Source organism: Harpia harpyja, chromosome 3, assembly GCF_026419915.1.
Source record: "Harpia harpyja isolate bHarHar1 chromosome 3, bHarHar1 primary haplotype, whole genome shotgun sequence".
In the NCBI taxonomy this organism is placed as follows: Eukaryota; Metazoa; Chordata; class Aves; order Accipitriformes; family Accipitridae; genus Harpia; species Harpia harpyja.
Window position 1 is genome coordinate 39,056,232 of NC_068942.1, and position 26,001 is coordinate 39,082,232.

A 26,001-nucleotide genomic window follows, 5' to 3' on the forward strand; every position below is an offset into this window, starting at 1 on the left:
TATCACCAGGTGCCAAGTGGGAGCCACCTGCAAGCTCCCCAGTTAGGGTTAGCTGGCTAAGTTTATACTGTGGCCAGGTGATACGTGCAGCAGAGGCCTGCATGTTCTCATCTCAACTTACATGGATCGCTAACTCCTCGATGTGTGAGAAGAGGACAGAGCACTGGAGCTAAAAGCATCACCATCCGGCAGTAGCTTGAGCCCTGGCTACTGGCCTTGTCATCTGGATGATGTGTTAATGCTGATGTTAACACCTGCATCTCTAAAACTGTGCTGCTTTTCAGTTTTTATTACTGATAAGCCATCCAGTTAAGGGCTTCCCAGTGTTGCCAATTCTCCTTCCATGTGTTGATGTTATTCAGCGTGACTTGTGACAAGCTGTCAGCCATATACCAGAAGGCAGAGGTATTTTTGGCATCTGTTCACAGGTAATACTTTGCATATGGTCCTTGTACTCTGATTTATTCATTTATTTGCCTGCTGTAACTTACTGGACAGTACTCCAGTTCTAGAGTTGAGGGGTTTACTACTTATTATTTCTCTGGGGCTTTTTCATGTGGATGGTGCTTTTGGCTACAGTCTGTGATTTCCCACGCCTTGGACTGTGTTAGCCCCTTGTCCTGAGGCCAGTGTGGTTCACAGCTGACTATACAGCTGTATCTCACACCTCCTGTGAGTGCAGCAGTTGGTCCCATTTGGGGCTTGGTCACAGTGACCTGCTGCTGTCGAGGCTCTGCTGTGGCAACACCTCCTCTGGCCTCGGAGGAGCTCGGGAGCAGGTGGATCCATCCCTGACAGGGGTTGTAGTTGGCAGAACGTAAGCCATGTGCAGCCACATGGACAGTACTTAACACAGCATAAACGCCATTGCAGCTGGGTGTGTTTTCATGTGTAGCTGCCCTGGGGCCTTAAGGATGTTATTCTGAGAACATTTTTATTTTTATACATACACTAGGCTCACTATTGGATGGTATTTGATTGTTCATGACCTTGGTGATTAATCATCCTTCTATGACTGTTTACTTTTTCACTTACTTGCTGATGGTTTATCCAATCCCTTGTCTTACTGGTGACATGGTGAAAAGAGTAGATACTGAAGGCCCTATAGTAAGGCCCAGATCTCACAGGACAGTTTATGTGAGTTTGCCAGCAATTCATCTCTCCCCACATTGTGTAGTGTCTCTTTTAAGTGCATGAAATGATACTTGTAAATACACACATATACACACGCATGTAATGTAGATGGATCAGTACCTATAAGGTTGCAATGGGATACTCGGTTTACTGTGTTACTCCTGAAGGTAAGATTAAGAAAAGATTGCTTTTTATAGTTATCCTTGTTTCCCGAGCTGGAATATTTCCATTCTTAGAAGCTTCCACTATATGCAGTCATTTTTCTTTTTTTTTTTTTTTCCTCCATTCCTGCTATTTCATCCATTCTCTCTTCTTTATAATAACCAGACACCCTTTACACTGCAGCTTAAATCAGCAGTTGTTATATTTACACATAGATTTTTACCATCTTGTCTTTCCTTTAAAGGTGTTGATACAGGATTAACTTTAAGCTGTTAAGCTTGGTTATCAGACAGGCATGAACTACATGCTGCAAGCAGCATGCTCTTTCACCAGCACTTCTTGCTGCTGGGATGCCCACACTAGTTCTTTCCACACCTTACATGTCTTTCCTAACTCTTCTATCAATCAGATCAAAACATTCCCACGCTCCTTTTAAGCGTGTAGTAGCAACCACGTACAATGCAAATTCTGCTGGTGGTTTGTTTTTTTTTTTTTTTTCCTTTTCCTACCCCTTTCTTTTGGAGACAAGTTGATATTTCAGCTGGGGCAGGACATCCAGATAATTCAGTTTCCCAACAAACTGGGGAGGTCACCAGGGCCAAACACTGTGTGACTGTTACCCCTGCCTGCATTTGGGACCAGCCAGGTATCCATTCTGTCTTTTCCTCGCTGTCTTCCTTCCAGTAAAGTGGTCTCACCAGGATCCCGCTGACTACTCCAACTGTAACACGCCAGTGCATTTTACCCTCTCTGTTGGAGGCAGCAACCTGCTCCATCCCGCACTCGCTGACAGGCAGCTCTCTGACCATCCTGTTTCCTGGAGGAGAAAGAGTGAGATGTTGGGACTGTCCCAGACCTGTCAGCACACGTGGAGAAAAGCACAAACAGTGTTTTGCTTACGTAAAAGTTTTATTGGAAATTCTTTGAATACTTGAAGTACATTGGAGACTGTTTCCAAAACAATACAATTTAGGAGCCTTCCCCTTCACCCAAAGTATCTGTAAATCAGCAGCTACATACATACTGTCCTTAATATAGAATCGAGCAGACAGCTGCTAAAATAAACAGCCTTCATAACACAATCTGTGGCAGGCCACAGCAGCAGCTAGATCCTTCCTGAAGCAGAGCATTTGTGCAGTGGTCAGGGAACTCAGAGCCTAGATGTAGCAACTACGTGTTGAAACTGAGGAATGTCCAGAAAAGAGGCACATAACTCAGCCCTAGAGAATCTCTTTATTGCTATGGCCATCCAGCTCAACACTAGCAGCTTGTATAGGCAAATTGCCAGTCTTTTGAAGTAGAAAAAACGTGCCACACTGACGTTCTGCCTTACGAGATGTGGGAACTGTAGCTATGTTAGGAACTGCATCAACAAATGAGCACAAGTATTTGGCTCAGGAGACCTCCTGGACAGGATTAGCAAGAATGGCATGCTTTCTGCCAACTCTGCAGCTTGTCAGTGTGAGAAGAGGACAGCAGTAGCACTGGCTAGATGAAGTTCTACCTAGTCTATTTTTCTCCATGAATCCAGTGTAAACCAGCACTTTACCCCATCCCTGCTGCTTTTGCAGCCCAGATGGTATCACTTTCCCAAGCACAGCCTGTAACGTTAAGAGAAAGGTGACAGCAACCACCTGCCTGTGAGCTACTTCCTACAAGGTGGCAGAGACCAACTTCCTGAGCAGAGGTGAGAGCCAGCTGATCCATTAATTCCTTGTGTTTCTGCACCCTTCTGCAACCCTTTCCACCTGTAAAAGAAGGGGGCTCTGGCTGCAGGGATCAAGTATTTGTTAAAGCCCATGTAACTTAAGCACTCATGTGAGCTGTTTATCTTGGAAGCTTTCTTAAATGTGCATCTTATTTTGCAAGGACTAAACAATTTCTCTGTGAGGTTACTGAAAAGTTGAAATAGTTGAGTAAGCTAAAAAGGTTCTGGTGGGTAGCCTTCCTTCAATAAAGCTCTTACCTAGAGTTTTAGAGCTCACATGGCCTCCCACCGAACCCATCACTCAACAAAAAAGCCGGTAAAGTACAAAGCACTGTGTTGCTCTGACCTTACAATAAGCTCCATTCTGAACTTAGTTCCTTGCTCTAGCAGTGGCACAGAAATAGTGTTCTAGAGAGGAGGTGGGGTTCCCCCATCAGCTGCTAGCAATCTCTTTCAATTAAGAATGCAGCTAAGTTGAAGAAACTGCCCCATTGCACTATTTGGAAGGCTGGTTACTCAGCCACTCTAAGGAAATTAAGATGGTTCCTCAGTACTGAGGCAACACAACCCCACTTCTGGAGAAAGAAAGAAAAAAAGAACTGGTTTAGGACAGTAAGGGGTCTTGCAGTTGCTCACTCTAGTTACACATGGGAGGGGGAGAGAGAACCACAAGAAGACCTACCTTATCTAAGTTTCTGTTTAGTGTCACTGTTTCTCCTCCCATCCTTACATCAGGCAAAAGACACGCAACAGCCAAATCAACCATAGAGCACTGCCAGCCAGTCACACTGTTGATAGCCAGATCATTACAAAAATAAAATTTCAGCTAATCAAAAGCCAGCTGATTAAAAAGTACCATAAGCTCCCCAAAAATGTGCTTCTTTAAAGAAGCTGCCTTCTGAATGGCTGAAGAACACTGCAAATTCATCCATGCCTATCAGAATACAGCTTTTTACCAAGTCCCTGCCACTCCACTCCACTGATGTGTGCATTTCATTCCACCAATGGGCCCTGACTGGATGTAATGGACACATAGTCCCCAAAACAGAGTATTATATTAGAATAATCAAGTCTGTCTTAGAAAATAAATATCTTGGATATTTTCCTGCAAAGAGAGACCAGTCTCACTGGCCAGGGTTCCATGGCACACTTGCTGTCTGCAGTGATCCTGGGCAGAATGACCTTGCATGACTACATGAAAACAGAACATCTTTTAAATATAGGTTTCTTTAAAAGCAATAAATATTTCTTGATTCTTAAGATCATCTATTAACCATAAAGCAGGAAGGTGTGCAAGGGTTAGAGGAAAGAATCTTGGACTAAGACTCCTAGTTACATAACCCTAAAGAAATAGGATTCCTAGTATTTACAGTTACATTTCAGAAGCAGAGACTATGAATTCAGCATCATCACAGCTGCTACGTGCAGGCTTGCCAACAGTCAACACTGGTAAACTCAGCATGGCCGAGTGTCAGTACACTCAGGAAAGAAATGTGGAAAGCGCTTCTGTAGTTTCATTCCTGCTTATCAGCCAGCATAACAGAAGGCCTCACACAAAATGACTGTGTAGAGACCCAGTTCCTTAGAAGCAGGAAAACAAAGGTAATTTGTATTACACAGGTCCCAAAGCTGATGTCTCTCCCTGGGCTCCAGGCACTCACACTGAAGTCAGGATGAAATGCCCCGTTCTGCGGAATGGATGTCCTGGACTTAAAACTGTTGAATCTGCTGAACTCACAGACCCTGGAAATGAGCCAAAGCTTTCTACGCTTTAACAGGATTGGAGACTGTAGGAAAAAGTCTGTTAGCAAGAAGCTATACCTAGGGGAACTTATACCACAGGACCTTTGGAGGAAGCATATGGCAACGTTTCGCAAAGCCCCTCCACACAGAACAGAGACTGAAGAGAAAGTAAGTTTCATACATTGGAGTTTGACTTCCTGTGTCCCTACTGAAGTCTTAAATTCAAAACCGACTGTGAGCAGGAAAAGCGGTCCAGAACTATGCGGTGGTGTAGTTGAGGAAAATCAGCAGATGAGCTGTATGTATCTGCTATTGAAGAGAGCAATCAAAGAAAGCTCACTTGATGGAAGGAACTAGTCAAAGTAAGACAACAGGCAGAGCAGGGGCGATACAGGTATTTGTTGATGTCATTCTCCAGGGTGCCTCGAGGAGGAAGAACTGCTGCAGCAAAACTGGAAAACAGCTTCACTGCAAGGTTTCTACAAAGGCATCAAACTCTTTGACATTTTTCTCGTGGACTGCCAGCTTCTCTGGTAACGAATCCTGGAAGGGTAAAGAAGGATACAGATCAGGCCTCATTCACAGCAGATAAAAGGAAGCTTTAAACACACACACTAAGGTAAAAATTCTGTCATGCAACCCCTCTCCACTGCTCTGGGCTCCTCTTCCCACGTGCATAAAACCAGGAGTCCTCTAGCAGCATCCAGCAAGTGACCCTGAGAAGGGCACTCTGCCCAGAGGGTGTTTGTTCTGCAGGAACAGTAGGTGCACTGGGGCCTTGCCTTGTGCAATTCCCACCACCAGCTGCAGCACAATAACCTGCTCGTGTCACTGCCTTCATCGAGTCACTTGCAGCTCTTGGCCTTTGGTGTTCATTTTTCCCACAGTATGTTACAATGCCTGCAAGCCCAATACAGCACTTACTTACCCAGACATGACTTTTACCAGCCACTCCAGGATTTTACCTCTGCTCAGGCTGCAAGATCAGGCCTAGTTTGCCACTAAGTTTGACATGCCAGAGGTAGGATTAATTTGGGGGGTTTTGATGACAGCCACAGTGAGCATGCGGCAGCAGCTTTCAGCAGCTCTGTGCCATAAACAACTTTGCATTTGTCTGGAACATGTTAGTGAGGGACCCCCTTTGGGCAGGGTGTCTCTTCTGAGAAGTACAGGAAAGACATGGACCTATTGGAGTGGGTCCAGAGGAGGGCCACAAAAATGATCAGAGGGCTGGAACACCTCTCCTGTGAAGACAGGCTGAGAGAGTTCAACCTGGAGAAGAGAAGGCTCAGGGAGACCTTATTGCTGCCTTTCAATACTTAAAAGGGGCTTGTAAGAAAGATGGGGAGACTTTTAGTAGGGCCTGTTGCGATAAGACAAGGGGTGATGGTTTTAAACTAAAAGAGGGTAGATTCAGACTAGATATAAGGAAGAAATTTTTTACAATGAAGGTGGTGAAACACTGGAACAGGTTGCCCAGAGAGAGGAAAGATGCCCCATGCCTGGAAACATTCAAGGTCAGGTTGGATGGGGCTCTGAGCAACCTGGTCTAGTTGAAGATGTCCCTGCTCATTGCAGGGGGGTTGGACTAGATCACCTTTAAAGGTCCCTTCCAACCCAAACTATTCTATGATTCTATGAAGATACGACTTTTTTCAAACTAGGAATGGGGACAGCATTATAAAGTACATATGATTCCCGCAAACAGAAATTTCAGGGTTCCATACCAAATCTTCCGCCATGGACTGCGCTCCAATGTCAATGGAGAGGCTGCTGAGTTGAGGGGGGTTCTGAAACTCACGGTAAAATGTCCCCAGGTCCATTGGAAGAATGTCATCTTTTGAAAATGCTGGTTTCTAGAACCAAAGATGCTGCCGTTAATTCCCATTCAGAGACATTGTCTTCCCTTTTGCCATAATCTTAGGTAAAGTCATTACCTGCTACCAGTAAACATCTTGGCATTACAACTGTTGTTGCAATAATGCAGATTAAATAACTGAAGAACAGCCAAGATCTGTGCTTGCCTGAGCACTTGGAAAAGAGCATTTCCTTGGAATCTGGCTCCTTTAGGCATTAGAGAGAGGACACCGAGCCCAGGTGTTGGTAGGGAACTGAAAGAGTATTTAGTTTGTAGCTGTTGGTTCCAAGTATCAGTGTCTTTGCAGTTTTGGGACTGTCAAGCTCTAGTTTGGAATCATGGGTCTTTTCCACCCCTACTGAAAACTACTCTTACATCATCTGCCATTGTACCAGCACCTGAAGCCCACTTAAGATGCAGGTGTTATGTGAGAGCACTGATGAGGGCACTTACAAAGTCAATCATAACAAAGTCGTCATGGGTGTTCCCTGTGCTGCTGCCACTGGAGCCCTCTGAGTGTAAGCTGCCTTGTAGAGGAGATTCAGTTTCTGGGGAGTCAGGAGGATTGACCTGCCCAAGAAATCAAAGATGGTGAGTACTGATCTTATGATCATATCTGTGTATTTTGACAGTGTGGGGGCAGTTAGGAGGTTGGACAATAACCACATGCTACAGCAGGGGCAGCAAACAGATACTGTTATTTGCATGTCTAGAGAGCCCAAGACTCAACACGGGAGACTTCTTGAAACCAAACAAATCTAAATAATAACTAGTTCTTTGCTCAAAAACCAAAGTGTATTCAAGGTAGGGAATAGCATGGATGTTGCATAAGGGATGCTGAGAAGGCACATATTATACCTCTGGAAGAGGCTTACCATGGGGTCGTTATCTTCCAGCTCAACATTCTTGGGAGCAAACATGGCAAAAGGAATGTCTAAGTTGGCCATGGTCACCTGAGGAGATTCAGCAAACAGAATTTCACTAAGATGCTCTGCTTACCCAGCACAGGAAAGGATATTCAACGTCTTTGTCAGGCCTGCTAAAAATTGCCCCAGATCATGTCAGCAGCTAGGCAGGGGGCTGACGACTTCATTTAAAAGGCATAAAATAGAGAGACTATACTCAGCTGACCTAATGCAGATACATACCCTGAGGTGGGATTGCTTATATACATCTTGTATAATACAGGCAAGGATTATTAACGAACTGCTACAAAGTCAAACAATTCTGCATCCATCCAAAAGGCCTAGAAGAGCAGCCCTAGGAACTGGGCAGATATCTAAGCTGCCCTAGCTGAGCTTAAATGCTTGCTTACTAGTGATGAACTGGTCTACTGCATGTCCCTTCAAGGAAGGGAAGCTTGCTACCAGCTTCCCCAGTTCATGAACCTGTGGTAGCGGCAGATCATTGTGAGACCCAAGTAGAGTATCAAGTCTTCCGTACCCAAACAGAGTGTTGGTAAAGTGGGGCAAATTCAGTGGATATTATGAAAGGATTCAAGGATTTTATGAAAAACAAGCCTATGACAAGACTTTGTAGGGAAATGCAGCAGGCAGGAATATGCCCTCTCAGTCTCCAGGGTTGCCCTGGCATTGCGGTGCTTTTTGCTCCTCTGTGTAGGGACAGATGGGAGAAGGAGGGTATTATGGTGCCCTCTGAGAAGATCTACTGCTAGTTACCTGGTTAATGGGTTTGTTGACAAAAGCTCCCACCTTCCGGATAAAGATGGTCTCCAAAAGGTCATGTGGGGAGCCACACTTCCCTTCACTGCTGTTTGATACTGTTTCTGTGTCCTCGCTGGGGGAGGAAAATAGACTAATTAGTGACTCATGGCACAAACAATATGGACAAATGACATGCTTCACAAGACTTCTTAATTTTTCTGGGTTTACTCCTGGTATTGGAAGAAGGACAACAGAAATCTCTGTCCTTGTACCACATCTTCCTCAGTCATGAGCACAAAGGGGGAGTGGGATACTTGTGGAATCAGATTTTTGTTTAAAGCTGGACAAAAACTATTTAGTTCAATGAAAAGTTGCTGCCAGCTGAAATACGCTTTTCTTTTGGAGATGGACTTTTAACTTCAGAATGTGCATGTTCACAGCAATTCCTGTTCATCGCTATTATTTTTTTCAGTAACACAGTAGTCGCAGATCTGTCAGGAGGTGAGGGCAAGAACCAGAATTGTATCTGTCACTCAGGTTACAAAGGCAGCAGTCTAATGCATCACGACAGCCACTGCCAGTATGATTAATTCACTGCATGGCTATTAGTTATTTGTATGACCTGATTTTTTTCCTACCACAGATATTCAGAAATTTAAAACAAAAAAAAATTATTTGAGTCTTCTGGCAAGAGGCCTACTTAGATAGCATACCCAGGAAAGTGCTAGTGCAACTATGATTTTTTGTTTCCTCATAGCAAAGTCTCTGCTTAAGATATCTGACTCAGAACTACATGACCCCAAGAGAGACTTCACAAGAAATAAATATGGTGACCAAAAAAAAGGGGAAGGATTTAATTAGCTGAGAGAGAGGTGATTTAGGACCATTTGAGCTTGCAGTGTTTCCTTTTAAGTAACTTTGCATCTAAAGTTTCTTAATAAAATAGTGAACAGATTTGCAGTAACTACAACTGTTTTTGGTAACAATTCACATTAAGTCTCTGGTGAATTTAAGACTCGCTTGTGAACTTAATTCATCTTGTTGTTTTACAGTCAGCAAAAACAGTAGAGAGATTAAAAAAAAGTTAAAATTGATAATAAAGTTAAAGTTGAGATAACAGAAGTTGCAAGGATGTTACAGTGACTAGCAGGTGTGAATAGGTGGGTGAGATCATTGTTTGGAGAAAGGCTGAAAAAGCCCCAGAGAAAGCTGCTAGTTGTTTTCAGGGATGGAAAGACAGTAGTTATGCTACAAATAATAGATAAAAAGGTGAAAACAGCAAGTTTTATCTTAACAGGATTATGAATGGGCTAGCGTAAATGGTGAACCATTTAAAACCAACCTACCTACTAGAAGGAGTAGCTGCTGAGTAGTGGACTCCATCCAGTGGGGTGCACATCCTCTCTTGGTCAGCTTGAGTGCCATGTGCAGGCTGGCTAGGAATTGGGGGAACTCCCCCCTCTTTGCCTGGACCAATCAACTGAGATGGAAAGGAACAGTCAAGTTAGAGATCTCAAAATCAGGCCAGCACCACAGTGCAATACAGAGCAGATTCTGTCATACTGGGAGTAGCTTGTGGGGTCTTTGGCATGTGACTGGGCTCTAGCCCCCATGAGGCTGAGAGAGGTGTAAAGTAGAAGGTGATCATCACAATACAAACTCTTTTTTATTCTCTTTTTACTCCACTCCTCTCCACTGCAGAGCTCTCTGTCCATAGGTCCTCTGCTTCAAGGAGAGGAGGGGGGAAAAAAAAGAAAAAAAATCATATCCTCTTGCTACGGCCTCGTTGCTTTCTACAGCTTCCTGAGGAGGGGACGTGGAGAGCGAGGCACTGATCTCTTCTCCCTGGTAGGCAGTGACAGGACACGTGGGAACGGTTCAAAGCTGCGCCAGGGGAGGTTTAGATTGGACATTAGGAAGCACTTCTTTACCGAGAGGGTGGTCAAACACTGAAACAGGCTTCCTGGAGAGGTGGTTGATGCCCCAAGCCTGTCAGTGTTTAAGAGGCATGTGGACAAAAATTAAAAACATGTTTAACTTTTGGTCAGCCCTGAAGTGGTCAGGCAGTTGGACTAGATGATTGTTGTAGGTCCCTTCCAACTGCAATAAGTTTATTCTATTCTATTCTACCATCATTGTGTCAGCAAAACTCTGATGTAGCAGCACCATCACAGGCAGAAAAAAACTTCTGTCAACTTATTGTCTGATGAACAGATGCAAATATGCCAGTAGGGACTGTCAGTATACCCTATGTCTAGGTTACAGTGCTGTGCTTGGACAGCTACAGGAGCAGCAGCTCTGTAAGACAGCCAAAGTTTGGAGTTGGTGACATGCTGGTGCAGGCAAACAGGTCTGCTGCCTGCTCTTTTGGCGTAGTTTTTCCACATGACCCCTACCCCAGTGAAGTCAGGGATGCTGAGGAGCCAGCTCCTGTGCAAGTTGTGCTTTCTCTATATTTACCTTACATTCTTTTCATTCCTGACAGGATACCAATGCATGCACTAGTTTCAAAGCCTCTCTCAGATGTACAAGTGACACAAATGGTTGCAATACCAGCCATGGTTGTTCTACCCTCTACAAGTACCTGGTGAGGGTGTGCAGCATTCAAGCCACCAGCAAAGAGTACAGGAAACCCCATGTCAGCTGATCCAACTCCCAGGGCAGCAGGCTGATAGGAAAGACGAGAGCTGGAAAGCTAAGAAAGAAGAGAAAAAACAAGGGCAAAGGGAGAGGAGAGAGGAAGGGGAAGGGAAATGCCCCCCAGTCTGAATAATCATCAGTCACTGAAGAAGGAACAGGAAAAGTTGGAGGCAAAGCACAGCATTTCAGGCTGGCAGAAGGATGCTAGATTTTCATTGCAATCAATAATGAAGGTTATTACTCTAAAAAGTTCTTATTGCAGGGGACTAAGTCTGAGCCTTGACAAGAAAACAAGGCTGGTTTCCTACACACATAGGAGGAGGCTGTGCAAGGTATGACTGACATCCAGTCACAGGGAAGCTCTGCTCTACAGGCCTGTTTTGCATACTGGAAAAAGCATGAATGCCATCATCGACTTAAAGAGCTAAAGAGCTAATATTTAACATTTTTTTCCCCAAAGCAACTGCATTATCAACTGTTTGAACCCATTCCCATTGCACATTAAAATAGCTGATCTTCAAGGCCTGTTCAGGTAGCTTCAGCCAAAGAATACAGAGTCCCATAAATGTGCTAGGTAAAGAGAATTGGGAAGCTAACCCTTGTGAAATTGCCTTAGGAATGAAGTGCTGGAAGCAGTGAAACCCCAGGTAGAAATCTAGCTGGTCAGATTAAATAAAACTTCCCTGTTTTAGCTTGCTTGACCTCAAGAGGAACACTTCTTTCAGAGCTCTGTGTGTGATACTCCAGCAGCGCCAATGCTCATATCATTTACAGGGGTGTGAATGATGAACAGCACTTTTATTCACGTGAGGCTGAATGGAACACTAATGACTGTGCACGTTGTGAGGACACTGGCTGTTAAGAGAAAACACTCAGTGCTGTGCCTTAGTACTTGTCTTTCACTAAAAATCCTTGCAACAGCTGTTGTTTATTTCGGGGTGTTTGTCCTGTCTTTGGGAGACCTTCATCTGCAAAGGCATTTAAGCAGCCAGTCTCAATAACGTGCCTGGCCCCTTTTGGGTTCACCAGCCTTTCCCATGCACAACCAACATTCCACACTGTCAAATTTCTACTTTCCTGTATATGTTCTGTCATACCAGAACTATATCTGGCCATGTGTAGCATATTCTACTGACAACTCACTTGATGTGAAAAGGCCAGTCCCATCACTGGGACCTTCAAGGTGTCCGTCACCACAGGAGGAGGGGTCTGAAAATGTGCCTTTGTGACAGTAAAAACACACTGTGCACAGACACAGACACACAGAGGAAACAAGGAAAAGAGACAGAGTGAGAGAGGGGGAGAGAGAAAGAGAGAGAGAAGGACTTCAGAGAAGAACTATGAAGAGTTGGATGAACTGAATGCTAGTGAAGAGGTTTTGGCTGCAGCAGCCACACCTACGCATAGAGCAGAAGTCTTCAGTATTGCCAGAAGCACATTCATTTTGTAAAGAATTGACTGTTTTCCAATCTCAGTGAACCACTCAGGTAATATTTTAGAGTCCAGTGAACACTGACAGAAAGTAACTGCCAGAGACTGTTCCACAGCTAATTAGAATTGGTACCAGCCAATTAGCAAGGAGAAGGCTGAGCAGATGCCAGAAAAAGCCAAGAGTAATTTTTTTTTTTTTGAATGTACAAATTACATGTATTTCAATACTCTCCATCCATAGAAACTCCTAATCTTTCAGCATTCTGAGGGATCATATCTTGGCAGGTCTGTGCTGCACCCTTAGAATAAAGGGGACCCAGGCTAAGGTGCAGTTCAAACACACTGATGTGAAGAGAGAACTCTGTCAACAGGAGTGACGGTCCAGACGTAAACACTGTCTCACAGAGGGTACTAATGCAAAAAGGGCAATCCAAACCTGGTTCAGTCCCATACCCTCTCCCAGTCATTTTCCTACCAACAGTTTTCAGTTTTAGGAAAGCTTCATTCCTGGGTATTACCCATGGCCGGACTTTCTACTGAATTTTGGGCTACTCCACAACACACACAGACATGCTATTCAAGCTTACAGGGAGAAGGTAACGCCTATTCCCTTGTATCACGCAGGTTAGGCCTCATTTCTACTGGGAAGGCAGGCAGAGATTTGGACAATTTGCCTACGGAACCACAGAGTTCCCAATATTTTCCTACACATTAGGTTGTATATAGAAAGCTGGAGAAAGAAATTAACTTTTTTTTCCCTTCTAATTTACTTTAGAGACCACTCTGCCAAGACAGCCTTAGAATTCTAACTGTGGTAACAAAGACTGGCAGTTGCTTTATAAATAAGCACTCAGCATATGGCAACTATGAGCCACAGGAAAAGCAAGAATGTAGGCTCATACTTAATGTGAATCCTTGAGGTTCATCTGGTTTCATAAAGCTTTTCCCCTCAGTGACAGCAAAGCTTCATGTTCCCTGGGGAAATGTCAACTTCAATGTATGTACATACACTATTACTGTTAAGGAACACTGGCACGAGCAAGCCAGTGGAAATTTCCTTATGAAACCTTTTGCATTTAACCCATTTTGTGAAAAGGCAGGACACAACTTGGCCACAAACTCATCTCCTGAGCTGTATATTGCAGAGTAAGAAAAGCTTTATTCTATCAGACTTACCGTGAGTGCTGGCTGATTAGTTCAACATTGTCTGACGTCCTGTCACCCAAAATCCACTTGGCATAAAAATGCTTCTTCAGAAAAGCTCATTTCTATCTCATTCATACAGTAGAATACGTTCTGCTAAACCAGTCATACTAATTCCTCTGAAGCAGTGGAAAGACCCATAGCAAATTCTTTCAGTTTGGAACAGCATTCCAATTATACTTCATTCTATGTTTCACATTGACAGCAAAAGAGATTAAGAGTCTTTATATTGTCTTTAAAGATCAAAGCCATCTGCTTGGCTGGACAATAAGGCAGGACATTCCTGAATATTTAAAGCTATAGGACAACTGGAAATCTGACCAAGTCTTCAAAATACAGAATTGTGGAGTCAGGTATCTTAAGGACAGTAACAGAAGGAGGAATTGGAATTTCTGGTTTTTGATATCCAGAAGGAAACCATTATCTCTTTAAAATTGAAACTTTTCATGGGTAGGTGGAAGTAGAGAGTATTAAGTCGCTAGTTCAATACTATGACCCAATTTGTTTGCCGATACTTCTTCCTGCTGCCCCAACTAGTTTTAGATCATGCAACAAATACAGCTTTTCCTGCTTTCCCATTCTGCAATGCAGAAAATATGACTGTGCTGTAAGCATTTTCCTGATATTTCAGTGTTTCTTTCTCAATGTCAGTCTGTTCCCACTACTTGGGCTGCCTGGCATCAATCTCTTGAATTCATCTTCTTGCAGTATCAGTATGTGAATGTATAAGTACACTGCTATCCTCTGCAAGCACATCTCAGCCCAGCTACAGCAGTAGGTTCTTTTAATCTTTCTCAGTAATTCAGTCTTTCTAGTGCCCTAGCGTTTTGCTGAAATTAGTATCTAACTAGGTTTTACTCGGAGTGTAACAATATAAATAACCCACACATTAAATTTTAATTAGCAGCAGGAGGCTGCCAGTTTGCACAGTAGTTTATGTAGGAGTATGTGCACTCCCCTAACAGTGATTGTTCTAAGAGTAAAAAGAGCCTCGTTTCTCTTACCTGAGATGGAGGAGAGGTGGAAAAAGATGTGGTACACACTTCTTGGGAATCTTCTACTGAGGGGTATACTGCACCATTGTCCTCACCAGCTCTAAAGCAGCAAGAAAAGAAAAGCTTTCTAACTGGAAATATTCCTTAAAACAAACAAGTAGTAAAACACACTGGGACAAACACTGCAGGGAGGTTGAGAGTATTTGGGTGGATTTGAAAGGAGAATTATGAAGGGCTCTCATCTACTTGGCAGAACTGAGGAAAACAAGGTATGAAAACTTTAATTTTCTCCAGGCACTCCTCTTCTATCCCCACATAGAAACACTTCCTTCTGTTATTTTTAACTAAAGGTTTTGTTATACCAGCTAATGCTACTGGCTTCAGTGTTTACAGAACCATTGTCAAACAATACCACTGGTCCCAATCTAAGTGTCCTCACACGCATTTTAGAGAAGACAAACCTCCCATCTACAAAGAGAAATTAAACTCTGATCTTTCCCCAGTGGAAATATCTGGAGATACATGCCTCTGGACACATAGTTCTACAGCAGGATTAACTGTTACACTTTCAAATTCCCAAAGACAGCCAAGATTAAGATGTTTGTGTCCAAGTGCTTCTGTAAGGAATTTGGGAAAATACTGGGGCTTGCTGCACTCAGTCTTCTAGATGCGTGGAGAAAAATGTCACCCTTCCTCATATGCTCAACCATGTCAATATGATTGACACTAATCCTCCAGTCTCCCTTCCCATGCAGTCAGCAAGTAGTGGAAAAGGCTCTGTATTTGGGCATAATTGATGCCTTCACCGTGGCCCATGACTTCAACTCAGTATTTCCTCACCTGTAATTGCAGGGATGCATGGGTGAAGAGCTGGGATAAGGACGGTCCACAAAGTGATCAATGATAATCCCCATGATAGGAGGGGTCCTCTCAAACTGCCTGCAAGGCAACAAGCAATGCTGTTATTGGCTTCTTCTCTCTACTCTCATCCCAATTCATGGTGCCCTCACAGAAAACCCTTGTGCCTATTGATGGGACCAGGGCATCTTTAAAATTCAGCCCTGCAACTCCAAGCATGCATCAACAATTTGGAGTTCTAGAGTCTGGCTCACGGCTACCCAAATACTCCCCTTGCTGCAAGACTTAAGCATGAGAGAGAGTATTCTCCATGAAGGAGAATCTCAGCAGGAAAGGATAAGCATAAGGGGAAGATTTAGGGGCTGATAATATGAGGGGTTTAATAGTATATTATTGTAAAACAGTTTCTGGCACAATCACATTTTCTCACCTAGTTGACATGAAAGCGAGGTTGATTCTGTAGGCACAAGACAAAGTGATGGTGCCCACTGGGGTACCCACAGTCCCAACACGGACTGTCTGGAAACCTGTAAGGTTAAGGAATGATTATCAGTTTCACTGATTATTTATGTTCCATACTTTTCTATTCTGAAGTTACATTATCTTATTTCTATAGTGTTTTTGTTATCCCTTGCAATCTGAACTCCAAAGACACATATAGAACCCATAACAAAACAGCAGCACTAGGTTGCTTTGCTGGTGGGCTTCATCTACAAGACTTCTGAGGTCACTTCCTATCCTGGTCTAAAATATTGCTCTGAAGTGCTTCTTGTTCCTAAGTAAATCATGATCTCCTTTACCAGTCCTGCCCCTTATCAACAGACTTCAGTTATTTCAGTTACGGATCACTAGAGTCAAAATGGCAATCACCCTAGATTTTGTCAAAGTACCACCATTATACCTGTCACCTTATGACACAACTTTTCACTGGTAGATCCAGATAAAAAGCATACGTAAACCTCAGACTTAATTTTCCTTATGGCACTTAAGAATAGTAATAAATGGCTAGCCAGTATGGAAAACATTTCTGCTCTAGTTTGTGTGCGTTGCCTAATCATACCTTCTCCCAAGCCACTCAGCTGGACTTCACCAAAATATATCCTGCAGGAAAAGGAAAAAGAAAAGGTATTAGGTCCACTGGGGACATAATGCTATACATATCCTTATTCCTTATTTAATTTTATGAGTTAAAAGGCTGGAACTACTTTTGCTCTTTAGAAAAAAACACAAAAGAAGTGGCTAGAATGCCCATCTCAAAAAACTTCCAGCTACTTCAGAGGAAGACATGTCATGTGACAAGAAAAAGGAAGAGAAAACGGTAGTCTAATCAGAACTTTCTCTTTAAGTTTTTTAAGCCTCAACTGGATGCTAATAAGCAATTCAACCAGTGCTTGCATGTAGAATTTTTGTACTCTTCTCAGCATGGTAGGCAAACAACAATACTTCACAGCCTGTGCTTTATTTTTCTTTCAATGGCTCAGATGGAGGCTATAAGGTGATATATAGCCCAAAGTTCTTTTCTGTCACTGATCAGTAGTAGTTAAATCCAAATAATTTGAATTTATTGTCACTCATCCCTTTTTCCCACATTTGCAGCTGCACTGTGCAAGTCTAGAGTCTCTGCTATTTGTATTTCAAATCGGGAATTTCATATTCTGCTTTACCTGTACAATATTACATATTCATGGCCTTGTTTCCTTGAGAGTCTGTAGGCTGGAGTTACCCTGGTTATAGCAAGCAAAGACTTCAGCAGTAGAGACAGCCTGTTGTATACGGTGTATGAAACTTTGATTTCTTTGTCACACCTATAGAACAAAAAGGAAAAAATTAGTCTTTTGTTCCCAACTAAGTTGTTTGCTTTTGTTTGTTTGTTGGTTTTTTTGTTTGGTTTTTTTTTAATCAAAATTAGTCTGTGCCAATTGTTTAATGTTGGTTTTATTGCCAAAATGATAAAATAAAGCCCCAGTGTGGCTACCTGCTACTGACCAACCAGCTAAGAGTCCTACTTAAATCTAGACACCTGTTGTAGAAGTAATTGTTGAAAAATGCCATGCAGCCTTCTACTAGACAGAAACATCTTTTCACTATTAAAAACATTTGTCATTACTGAGTATGTGAATTTTGTATCTGAGGAAGCATACTAGTTGTAATGGAAGAATGAAGAAGTAATAAAATTACTAGTTTATTTTCTTGACACCAATATTAAACAGTTTGACTGCTGTAGTAGACAAAGAGGGGATTTCCCTCTGAAGTGACCCAGGCCACACAGCCAGTATGTGCTCAGTCATCACCATGGACTGAGCAGGCTTCCCCATTTCATCAGCTAAAACAAACACACACACACACAGTGTGAAGAATGCACTTACTTTTCATTCATTTCTAGACACCAAATTTCCAGCTCCATGGAGTCCCCCTGGATCAGAGAAAGGATGGCAAAGAAAGGCTCAATTCAGAACACAAACCTTTTCACTTCTCATTAGTGATCATCAACAGCCACACTTCTCAATTAAGATGTTTCTCCTGGCTCCCACTTTCTTGTAATGCAATAATAGAAAAAGGTGCACTGGAAGTCTCATTGCACAATTAGATCACCTGAGGGAATACCTTCCTCAGAATGGCTAAGCCCATCATGGTCTAAGAAACTTAATTTTGCTGCTCTATCGTTAGTGTGTTTGGCCTCAGATATTTGCAGTGAATTGCTTCTGTTAAACAATACATTTCTTTTCATTAGCATCCTACCTAACTTCATAACTTAAGATATTTTCACATTGTCTTGGACTAAAGGGCAGGAGCTCTGGTAGGTGACTTAAGATTCAGGTAAAAAAAAAAAAGGCATCTATTTTGACTCAATTCTTACCTCTGAGGTTTTGAGAGAAATCTCCACGCACATAGACCGTCCAACAGCAGGCAGTTGTCCTGCCAGGGCCTTCTTTGCTTCATGAGTAACCTCTGGTATATCCTTGATTGCCAAATTGAACTGCAGAATGAAAGGGATTATTCAATTTTTTTATTTCTTTGAAAAACTGCCTACTGGTACACTGTAGACAGGCTCATACACCCATACATAACATACTAGGTCAGCGTCCACTGAAATATTTATGAAACAGAAAATTCCCAGATGGGCTTAAGCTTTTCATATTTGCAAATATTTCCTTGGCTGCTAATTCAAATGTTTTTCTTCATCCTGCCATAAAAATCACGTTCCTTTTCACTCGCTTGAGTCCTGTCTTCACCCACAGAGTATCTTGAGTCTCTTCAATTTTAATAAAGCCCATTACTACAAAGTCCTGAATTGCAGAGTTGCAAACTTCTGACAAAAAAGAACTCACCACCCCACCCCCAGCAGATCTTGGAAATGCGCCTTAGCTGGCAGGAGTGCTGAAAGGTATCATTTATCTCTCCTCTAATCAGCCCTTAAGAGCCCAGAGTGACATGTTGCATGTAAACAACAACAAAACACCCCCCCCCCCAATGAACATAACTGAATATAGTAGTTATTCTGTGAATAGTTATTATAGTCTGCACAAGACTATAACAACTACCTTGCAATCTCAACACACACACACACACGCACACACACACACACGTGCGTGCATGCGCACACACAAACCCCAACAGTTATGGAGCTGCTTTAAAAAACATGACTTTACCCAGTCAGAGCCTGTTGGGGAGGATGATGATCGGGTACAGATTTTCTCTCCAAGTCGGGCCTGGACAATTACTTGTACCGTCTGGAATAGAAAGGAAAAGATACACGCTCATGTTTTGAGCTCAGCAGAGCCCTCAGTTCAGAACCTGAGCTAGACAAATTCCAAGTAAAAAAAAAAAAAGAAAGGGCTGACCAGATGTAGAGGAGTTTGCTATGCTAATCTTCAGGTCTAATCAATTTAAATTATTACATATAATACGTAAATGCATTTCAGACAGAAAATTTTAAGCTGGCCTTTCTCTGTAATAACATGAAGTGACTAAGTCAATTTTGCAATCACGAGTTGCACAGTTTTGGTAATACTGAAACAAAATTTACAACTATATCCTGAACCTGGAGATCTAAACGAAAGTCAGGTTAATCTGTACATTTATAACATAGCCATTGTCAGAGTATCTACTTGCATCTATGTACCAAGTGAGGTCAAATTTTATAATTATGTATCAACATAATTCAAAAGAACATTCTGGTACTATTGCTTTTGGATGCAATATAAAAATTTTGATAGGCTGAAGAGTCCAACAGAAGGTGCTACCTAACAGCTAGATGGTTAGATGTGTTGATAGGAGCCCAAAGCTGACAGAGGTGTGAAGTGCCTATAACTGATTCTACAGCAGGACAATGCTGGGGGAAGGAAGAGGATTTGAAGGTAGGAAAAAGGGGAAAATATGTTTTTCTAGTTATTCTCAGAAATCTCCTAAATTTGACATCAGCTTTTCTTGCTTTGGTCTCTAGCAAAAACAAAAAAAACAGCCCCAAACCCCAACCTTGTTACTCTAGCCACAGCAAGTATGGCTTTTCTAAAACAAGAAAGAAGAGGCATTTGCCCACAGGAGAAAAAGTTACCTTTAAAGCAAAAAATTTGATGAACTTGTCCAGGTCCTTCCTGTCTTGGGAACTGAGATCAGTGTCCATTGCATATGGCAATCTGAAATATAGCACAGGCATGGAACGAAGTCTTCCTTCAGCTTTCTGTTTGCATTTCAAGATTTTGAAATATTTTGCCATCAGAGGCTACCTCAAAAGAAATTATAAGCACCAAAGGCCTCTGCCTGTCAAAATCCTAACATGCTAAGAACTTTGCAGGGTGGGTGCAAGGTATAAACACGCATGAATAGTTTATTTGGTCAGTGCAAAAGACACTAGCAAAGAAACAACAAAGGGGGCTTACAATTAAAACTGGGTACAAGTTCTCCAATTTTGCTAGCTTAATTAAGAAAAAAAAAACCCCAAAAACTAAACCCAAAACACCCCAACACCACACTGACTGGATTCTACACCAAGCTATTAATCAGACATGGCAGTCTCTGCTTCAGAAAGAATCTATCTTCAGTTATCAGCACTGGTCAAAACCAAGCCAAATTGTTTTCTGAAGTCTGAAATTCTAAAAACAGTATTCCAGTGGTATTTCAGCAGATACTGAAATCTATATAATAAACGATTGCTGGAACGGGCTACACTGCTTCTTTACTTCCAACAAATAGTACCTGCAGTAAACCTGTGCAGCTACAAATTTACCTACAACCAACTGAGAAGATAAATTTTTGCCAAGGGGTAGACCAAAATTCTCTGTTCGCTTCTCTTGAAAGCTCTGACAACAAATACTTAGCTCCCACATTCACCCTGCCTTGTTTTTTCAAAATACCGATTGTTTCTAGCAATACAATGAACTTGCACAGTGTGTGAAGTGAGGCAGGCCAAGGCACTAATCAGATTTCTGTCACCATCATGCCACGCAGCCTGGGATAAATCACAATTTTTCTGTCTCTCAGTTTCTTCACGTGTAAGTTAATAATCGTATAGAGACCATGGGGACGAATGCCTTAATTAGCAGCATTAACCCTACTTTTTGCTCATAAGCCTTCAAAGTATTAAATCACTTTTAATTCCTGCTGCTGTTTTTGTTTTGAGACAGCTAATCAGCCTGAAGCAGCTTGTCAAACATCACGTATTTATGGAACGCACTGCTCATCACAGAAACGTTGGCGGTCTAAGGTCAGTAAGCATGAGCAGCTGCCGTGCACAAGGTTACTCTACTCAGCATTCAATCTTTAAGCAAAGACTGAACTTCCAGCAAGGTACGCTATTTATACAAATTAAAGCTCAGCAGGGCAAAGGGGGTAATAGCCCTGTTCACACAGAAAATATCATATAATTTTTAATGACTACGCACATCCAGAACTTCTATTTAAAATATCTCACTTAATAGCAGTAAATGCCTATTTTAAGTAATGCTCTAGGAGCACCATCCAAGAAGGGCTGCTAGATAAGAGTACTGCAATTTATAGAGCATTTTACAGAGAAGAGTGCTGCTTTCTGAATGACTCGATAAAAAGAAAGCTTGACATCTAATATAGGTGAAAGTTTCTAGGCTACATTCATGCTGCATCTCCTAGCACTGCACTGTTCTCATTACAAATTATAACTTAATTTAAGAAGTCACAACACAAGCGAATCAACATTAGATGCATTATCGAATTATCCTTTGGATATTTTACCGTCCTTATCAAAAGTATTATACTTTCTTTCCCTGCCTTTACCTCCACTAGACAAGAGATTACAGATCTTTTCTACTGGGGCAGGGTGGAGGATACAAAAGGAAGTCAGCACTTAAAAGCGCTAGATGGTTAATTGATGCAGCACTGTAACTTAAAAAAAAAAAAAAAAAGCTTTTAGTATAGACACTTCCCACTACAAAAAAATAGGCGAGAATGACCTGTTATTATTCTTTTGACTTATCTAAGTAAAGCACTGTAAGAGTTGAGGGGACCCAAGATCTACAACAAAACCTGGATGATATGGGCAATAAAATACTGCATTAAAAAAATACACCTTTTTCTCAGCAAAGAGAATGCTGATATTTAAATACCAAGAGAAATCAAATTAGCTTTTAATGTGAAAAGAAGCGAGAGGGCATTTCTATGCGACCCCTGGAGAAGGGTGCAAGGAAGTACATATCCTGATATTGCAGAAGAGCTGTCAAATAAAGTACCTACATTTGCCTTATGGGGCTGGGAAAGAATTCTGGTTATCGACTATTGCAAGACATTCGGGAACTAATGGAAGGTGTTAGGATCACTGGTCTGTTAGGAAACGTAACAAAGCAGATCATCAGCATGGTTCTCTGCGCAGTATAGGAATTAGTTCTAATGACTATATACCCAAATGTCTCTAGAGAGGAGAGAAACAGCTACCACAGCCATGTCTTAGATTCAGGGTTCAAAAAATGAAAGCTTCATGGTTCTGCCCTGCTGCAACAGAATTGGGATTCTCCCTGCAAGATCTCAAACTACCTGTAACATTCATGAAACATTTGGAGATTCGTACTCTTACCTCTCAAGCTCCAAATGCCAGCAACAGTTGACTCACCAGAGCCTAAAGTAGAGCAGAAAGCATCAGGCAAGGTTTCCTGTCCAGAATCTGTAATTTCAGGGGGAAACTGGGACCTTGGAACTCAGCTCCTGACATGTCTAAGGGCTGTCATCTGATGACTACCATCTCCTAAGTTTTGCAGGAGGGCCTCTGGTGATTACCTGAGATCTGCTAAGGCTTGGGACAGTGTTCACCTTTAGAATCATTCTTGGTAAGAGTCAAGACGGGCCTAGAATTACAGCAAACATTTTATTTACAAAAATGCCTCGGTACCCTCAGGTTAGGTGCCACCAGCTGACCTGAACAGGAAGGAAATCCCTTAAACTTAGTTCCACCAAACCTATTCAACTTCTCGGGTCCTGTAGGCTGCAATGCCAGCACAGCTCCTTGTTAAGTGCCAGTATCCAGGCATATGCTTAGCTCAAGGAAGACACTGTCTAATTTTACACTGAATAACCACTAGAAGGAAATAACCTTTGGTCTAGGTTAGAAACCCACAGATGACCGATTCCCCCTCAAGTAATCCCTTAAGTAAACTGATACCTCACTGCTTTATCCTTACACATAGGCTGTTCACAGTTAAAAACAAGCATTTTGGCCACACGACTTTTTGCTTTGTCTCCCTCTTCCCGCAACATCCATTTTCATACTACTGCCTTTTTTTGTCTGCTTTTGTCTCCACTCTGCTTTAAACAGAAACGTCAGAGACAGATGTTCAAAGGAGAACTGCCACGTGTGGCTCTTTTGACTAAAGCCTTATTTTTTCTCACAAGATTATGAGGCAGAGAAGAATACTAGGCTTATCCAACAGTTTAACATCTAAGCATTGTGCCTTATACACGCTACTGGTATTTATACTCTCCTTCTCCAAGAAGGACAAATCAGCGTAAGCTGATGGCACGCACCCTGTTTGCATGATGCAATGAACTGCAAGAGCCCTCCCCTTCGTGCCTTGGTAAAGCCCAGAGAAACTACAGCTACCAGCCTGCATGCTCCGCTGCCTGCAGAGACCTGTAACCCAGGCACACAACAGGTGCACAGTAACACTTGTGAATACTCGCACTACAGTATGTGTTTCCTACGTGGGAATTTAGCGTATATGTCTGACACTCACGTACATAAATGGGGGAGGAGCAGAAGCACCTGACACACACCAGGCATTATTATGGCTGCTGGGGAAAGTATATACAGGCTGCTTCCATCACCTCCCTCCTCTGCGATTTCACTTTGAGCCATGGCTGCTACAACTTAAAGTCATCATGCTTTCCTTTCAAACAGATATTTACCGATGCAGAGTAATTACTCATGGTTCCTATCCCAGAGTGATATTAAAAAGACCAGAGGGAAGAAACAAGAAGGGCGGTCGCTGTAAGGAGAGGGCTGTGGACAGCTCTCATCCCAGCTGTACGTTCCCGGTTACCTGACTGTGCCCCCCAGACTGGGCTCCTTGTCCCTACCACTCTTCCAAAACTTCTTTGTTAATAGAGCACCCAAGTTCAGTCTCTGAGAATGTCCTGCATGAAGCTCCAGAAAAGCCTCGTTGAATCATGCAGGTAACAAGAAGCACATGGAAGTTTTTGAAGCGTTTAAACAGAGTGCCTTTGATAAATGGGCTTGACTGCCAAGAAAGCTTTCCTAGAACATCCTCTTCAATGACGAAGAAGCTTCACTGCAAGCAGGTATTTTGAGTGCATTAATAAGCAACTATAAAAAGATCTCCATAAAGACAGCACTCCGTTTCAAGGCTGGGCCTACAAGTCAAACTCCTGTATCCTACAATTACTTAAAATGAATCTCCATTTTGCCTTCTTAGTAGGTTAGTCAGAAACCTGGAGAGAGGGTGAGGGAGAGAACAGTTCTAAATTTTAAGGTGCACCACTCCCATTCTTTAAAGTTTATGGATCTTTTTCAGGGAAGACTAGAGTAGATTCTAGCAGAAAAACTGTTTCACATAATATGTTGATAAAATCAAAGGCTCTATAGTAGTTCACTATATGATTAAGTTTTGACTGATAAAGAGGCAATTTTTCCTGCTGATCAGGAAATAGATTTATTTCATAACTGATAAATGACTTCCCAGTTTAGGAAATATCTTACTAAAGCCAGCACTGCCAGCTCCACCAGCTTAAAAACAAAATTAAGTAATTCCTGTTGACCGGCAGTTACATTCTGTACTTCCCTGAGGTCTAAATATGGTGTCAGTCCAAAGGTCCATCCTCTCATTTTGTTTGTCAGGCCAAAGTATACAGACTAAACCAGAACCTGCTTCTACATACCCTGTACTACAACCACCAATATAATCACCAGGTCTCAACTTTTGTGTGAATACATGTTCAGAAAAGTCGGGATTATACAATACCATTTAAGCAAAATAAGGTGATCCTGTATGATCCTTCCGGACACCTAAATACAGCCTGGCTCATCTGAATGACTTACTTCTTGCCACAAGAAGGAGGGTTCCACCAGGTCAGGCCACTCCTGCAATAATTTGGAGATGCTCTACACTTCATTTGCATAGCCAGCTAATTTTCAGCTAAGGCAGTAATTTACCATGTTTTTCCCCCTTACAATGTGCCTAGTCACACCACTTTTGAGGTTTGTAAGTAGGCAGTTTGTAGGCTTAGTCCAAAGTGACCCTTTCCTACCTGTTCACTGACACGGAAGGTGTCTCTGCTCCCACCCAATCGATGGGAATGACTCTGGCGGTGCCCCAAGAGCCGCAGCTCGCCCTAACAGCAAAGAAAGATGCGATGATTTGTAAACCCCTGATCTCTCCTAACAGGCAGCAAACTCACGTCACAGGAAAACTATACAGTGGACCCCGGGGTCTGAAGTTCTACCATTTCCAACAGCCTCTGAAGCATTCTGATTTTAAGAGACACCACTTGGAGAGATTTCGGCGGGCCACATCCTTCCCAGCCTCCACTGACGGTCCCCAGCCGCTGGGAAAACGAAGCCCAACCGACACGGCTCGCAGCAAACCCTGACTTTAGCGAGCAGCGAAGCGAAAGTAAAAAGCAGCCAAAGGCTTAAGCCCCGCGGCCCCATCCCCTCCCCTCGAAGAACCTCCCGGCGCTCCCACCCCCTCCGCGGCCCTCCCCGGCCCGGCCCCGGTACCTGCGCGGGGGCGGCAGTGCTTGCGGCTCGGCGGCTCATCCCGCGCCGAGGCCCGGCTGCCCGAGGGGGGCCCGCCGCCCCGCTCCCCCGCCGTGCCCCGGCGTCCCCTCAGCGCCCCGCCCGGGCACGGGAGGGTCCCCGCGGCCCCGGGCCCGCTACCGCCGCCGTCTCCAAGCCCCAGGGGCCCCGCGGCCGCCCTAAGGGCTCCGGTCAGCGCCCCTCCTTCTCCTCGGTCCCCGGGGTCCCGGCGCCCGGGGAGCGGGGGGGAGATCTCGCAGCCGGCCGGCTCCGCGGCGGCTCGTCGCGGGTGTCAGCGCCCGTGGGGGTGGCGGGGTCGGGCTGCCGGTGCCCTCAGAGCAGCGGCCTGCGCCGCGCCGCCGCCATCGCCGCCGCTGTTTGTTTTCATC

General features: G+C 43.2%; 1 protein-coding gene across 13 annotated transcripts; it reads right to left on the bottom strand.

The window, feature by feature from the left end:
* Positions 1–2,186: 2,186 nt before the first annotated feature.
* ATG13 (autophagy related 13) lies at positions 2,187–25,929 on the bottom strand. 13 transcript variants are annotated; one of them, XM_052782032.1, is made up of 19 exons: positions 25,595–25,929; positions 25,123–25,206; positions 19,952–20,033; positions 19,047–19,127; positions 18,254–18,373; positions 17,763–17,809; positions 17,061–17,201; positions 16,457–16,497; positions 15,827–15,923; positions 15,379–15,477; positions 14,548–14,638; positions 12,053–12,151; positions 10,854–10,964; positions 9,616–9,749; positions 8,285–8,402; positions 7,481–7,558; positions 7,059–7,175; positions 6,475–6,603; positions 2,187–5,290 (listed from the first exon to the last, which is right to left on the bottom strand). In XM_052782032.1, the coding sequence occupies exons 3-19, from the start codon at positions 20,018–20,020 to the stop codon at positions 5,213–5,215; spliced, it is 1,650 nt and encodes a 549-aa protein (XP_052637992.1). In that variant the 5' UTR covers positions 20,021–20,033; positions 25,123–25,206; positions 25,595–25,929; the 3' UTR covers positions 2,187–5,212. The 13 variants fall into 13 exon arrangements, with proteins under 13 accessions (XP_052637992.1, XP_052637995.1, XP_052637991.1 ...); XM_052782035.1 differs by lacking the exon at positions 25,123–25,206 and having other exon boundaries at positions 10,854–10,937; XM_052782031.1 differs by lacking the exon at positions 25,123–25,206.
* Positions 25,930–26,001: the final 72 nt, after the last annotated feature.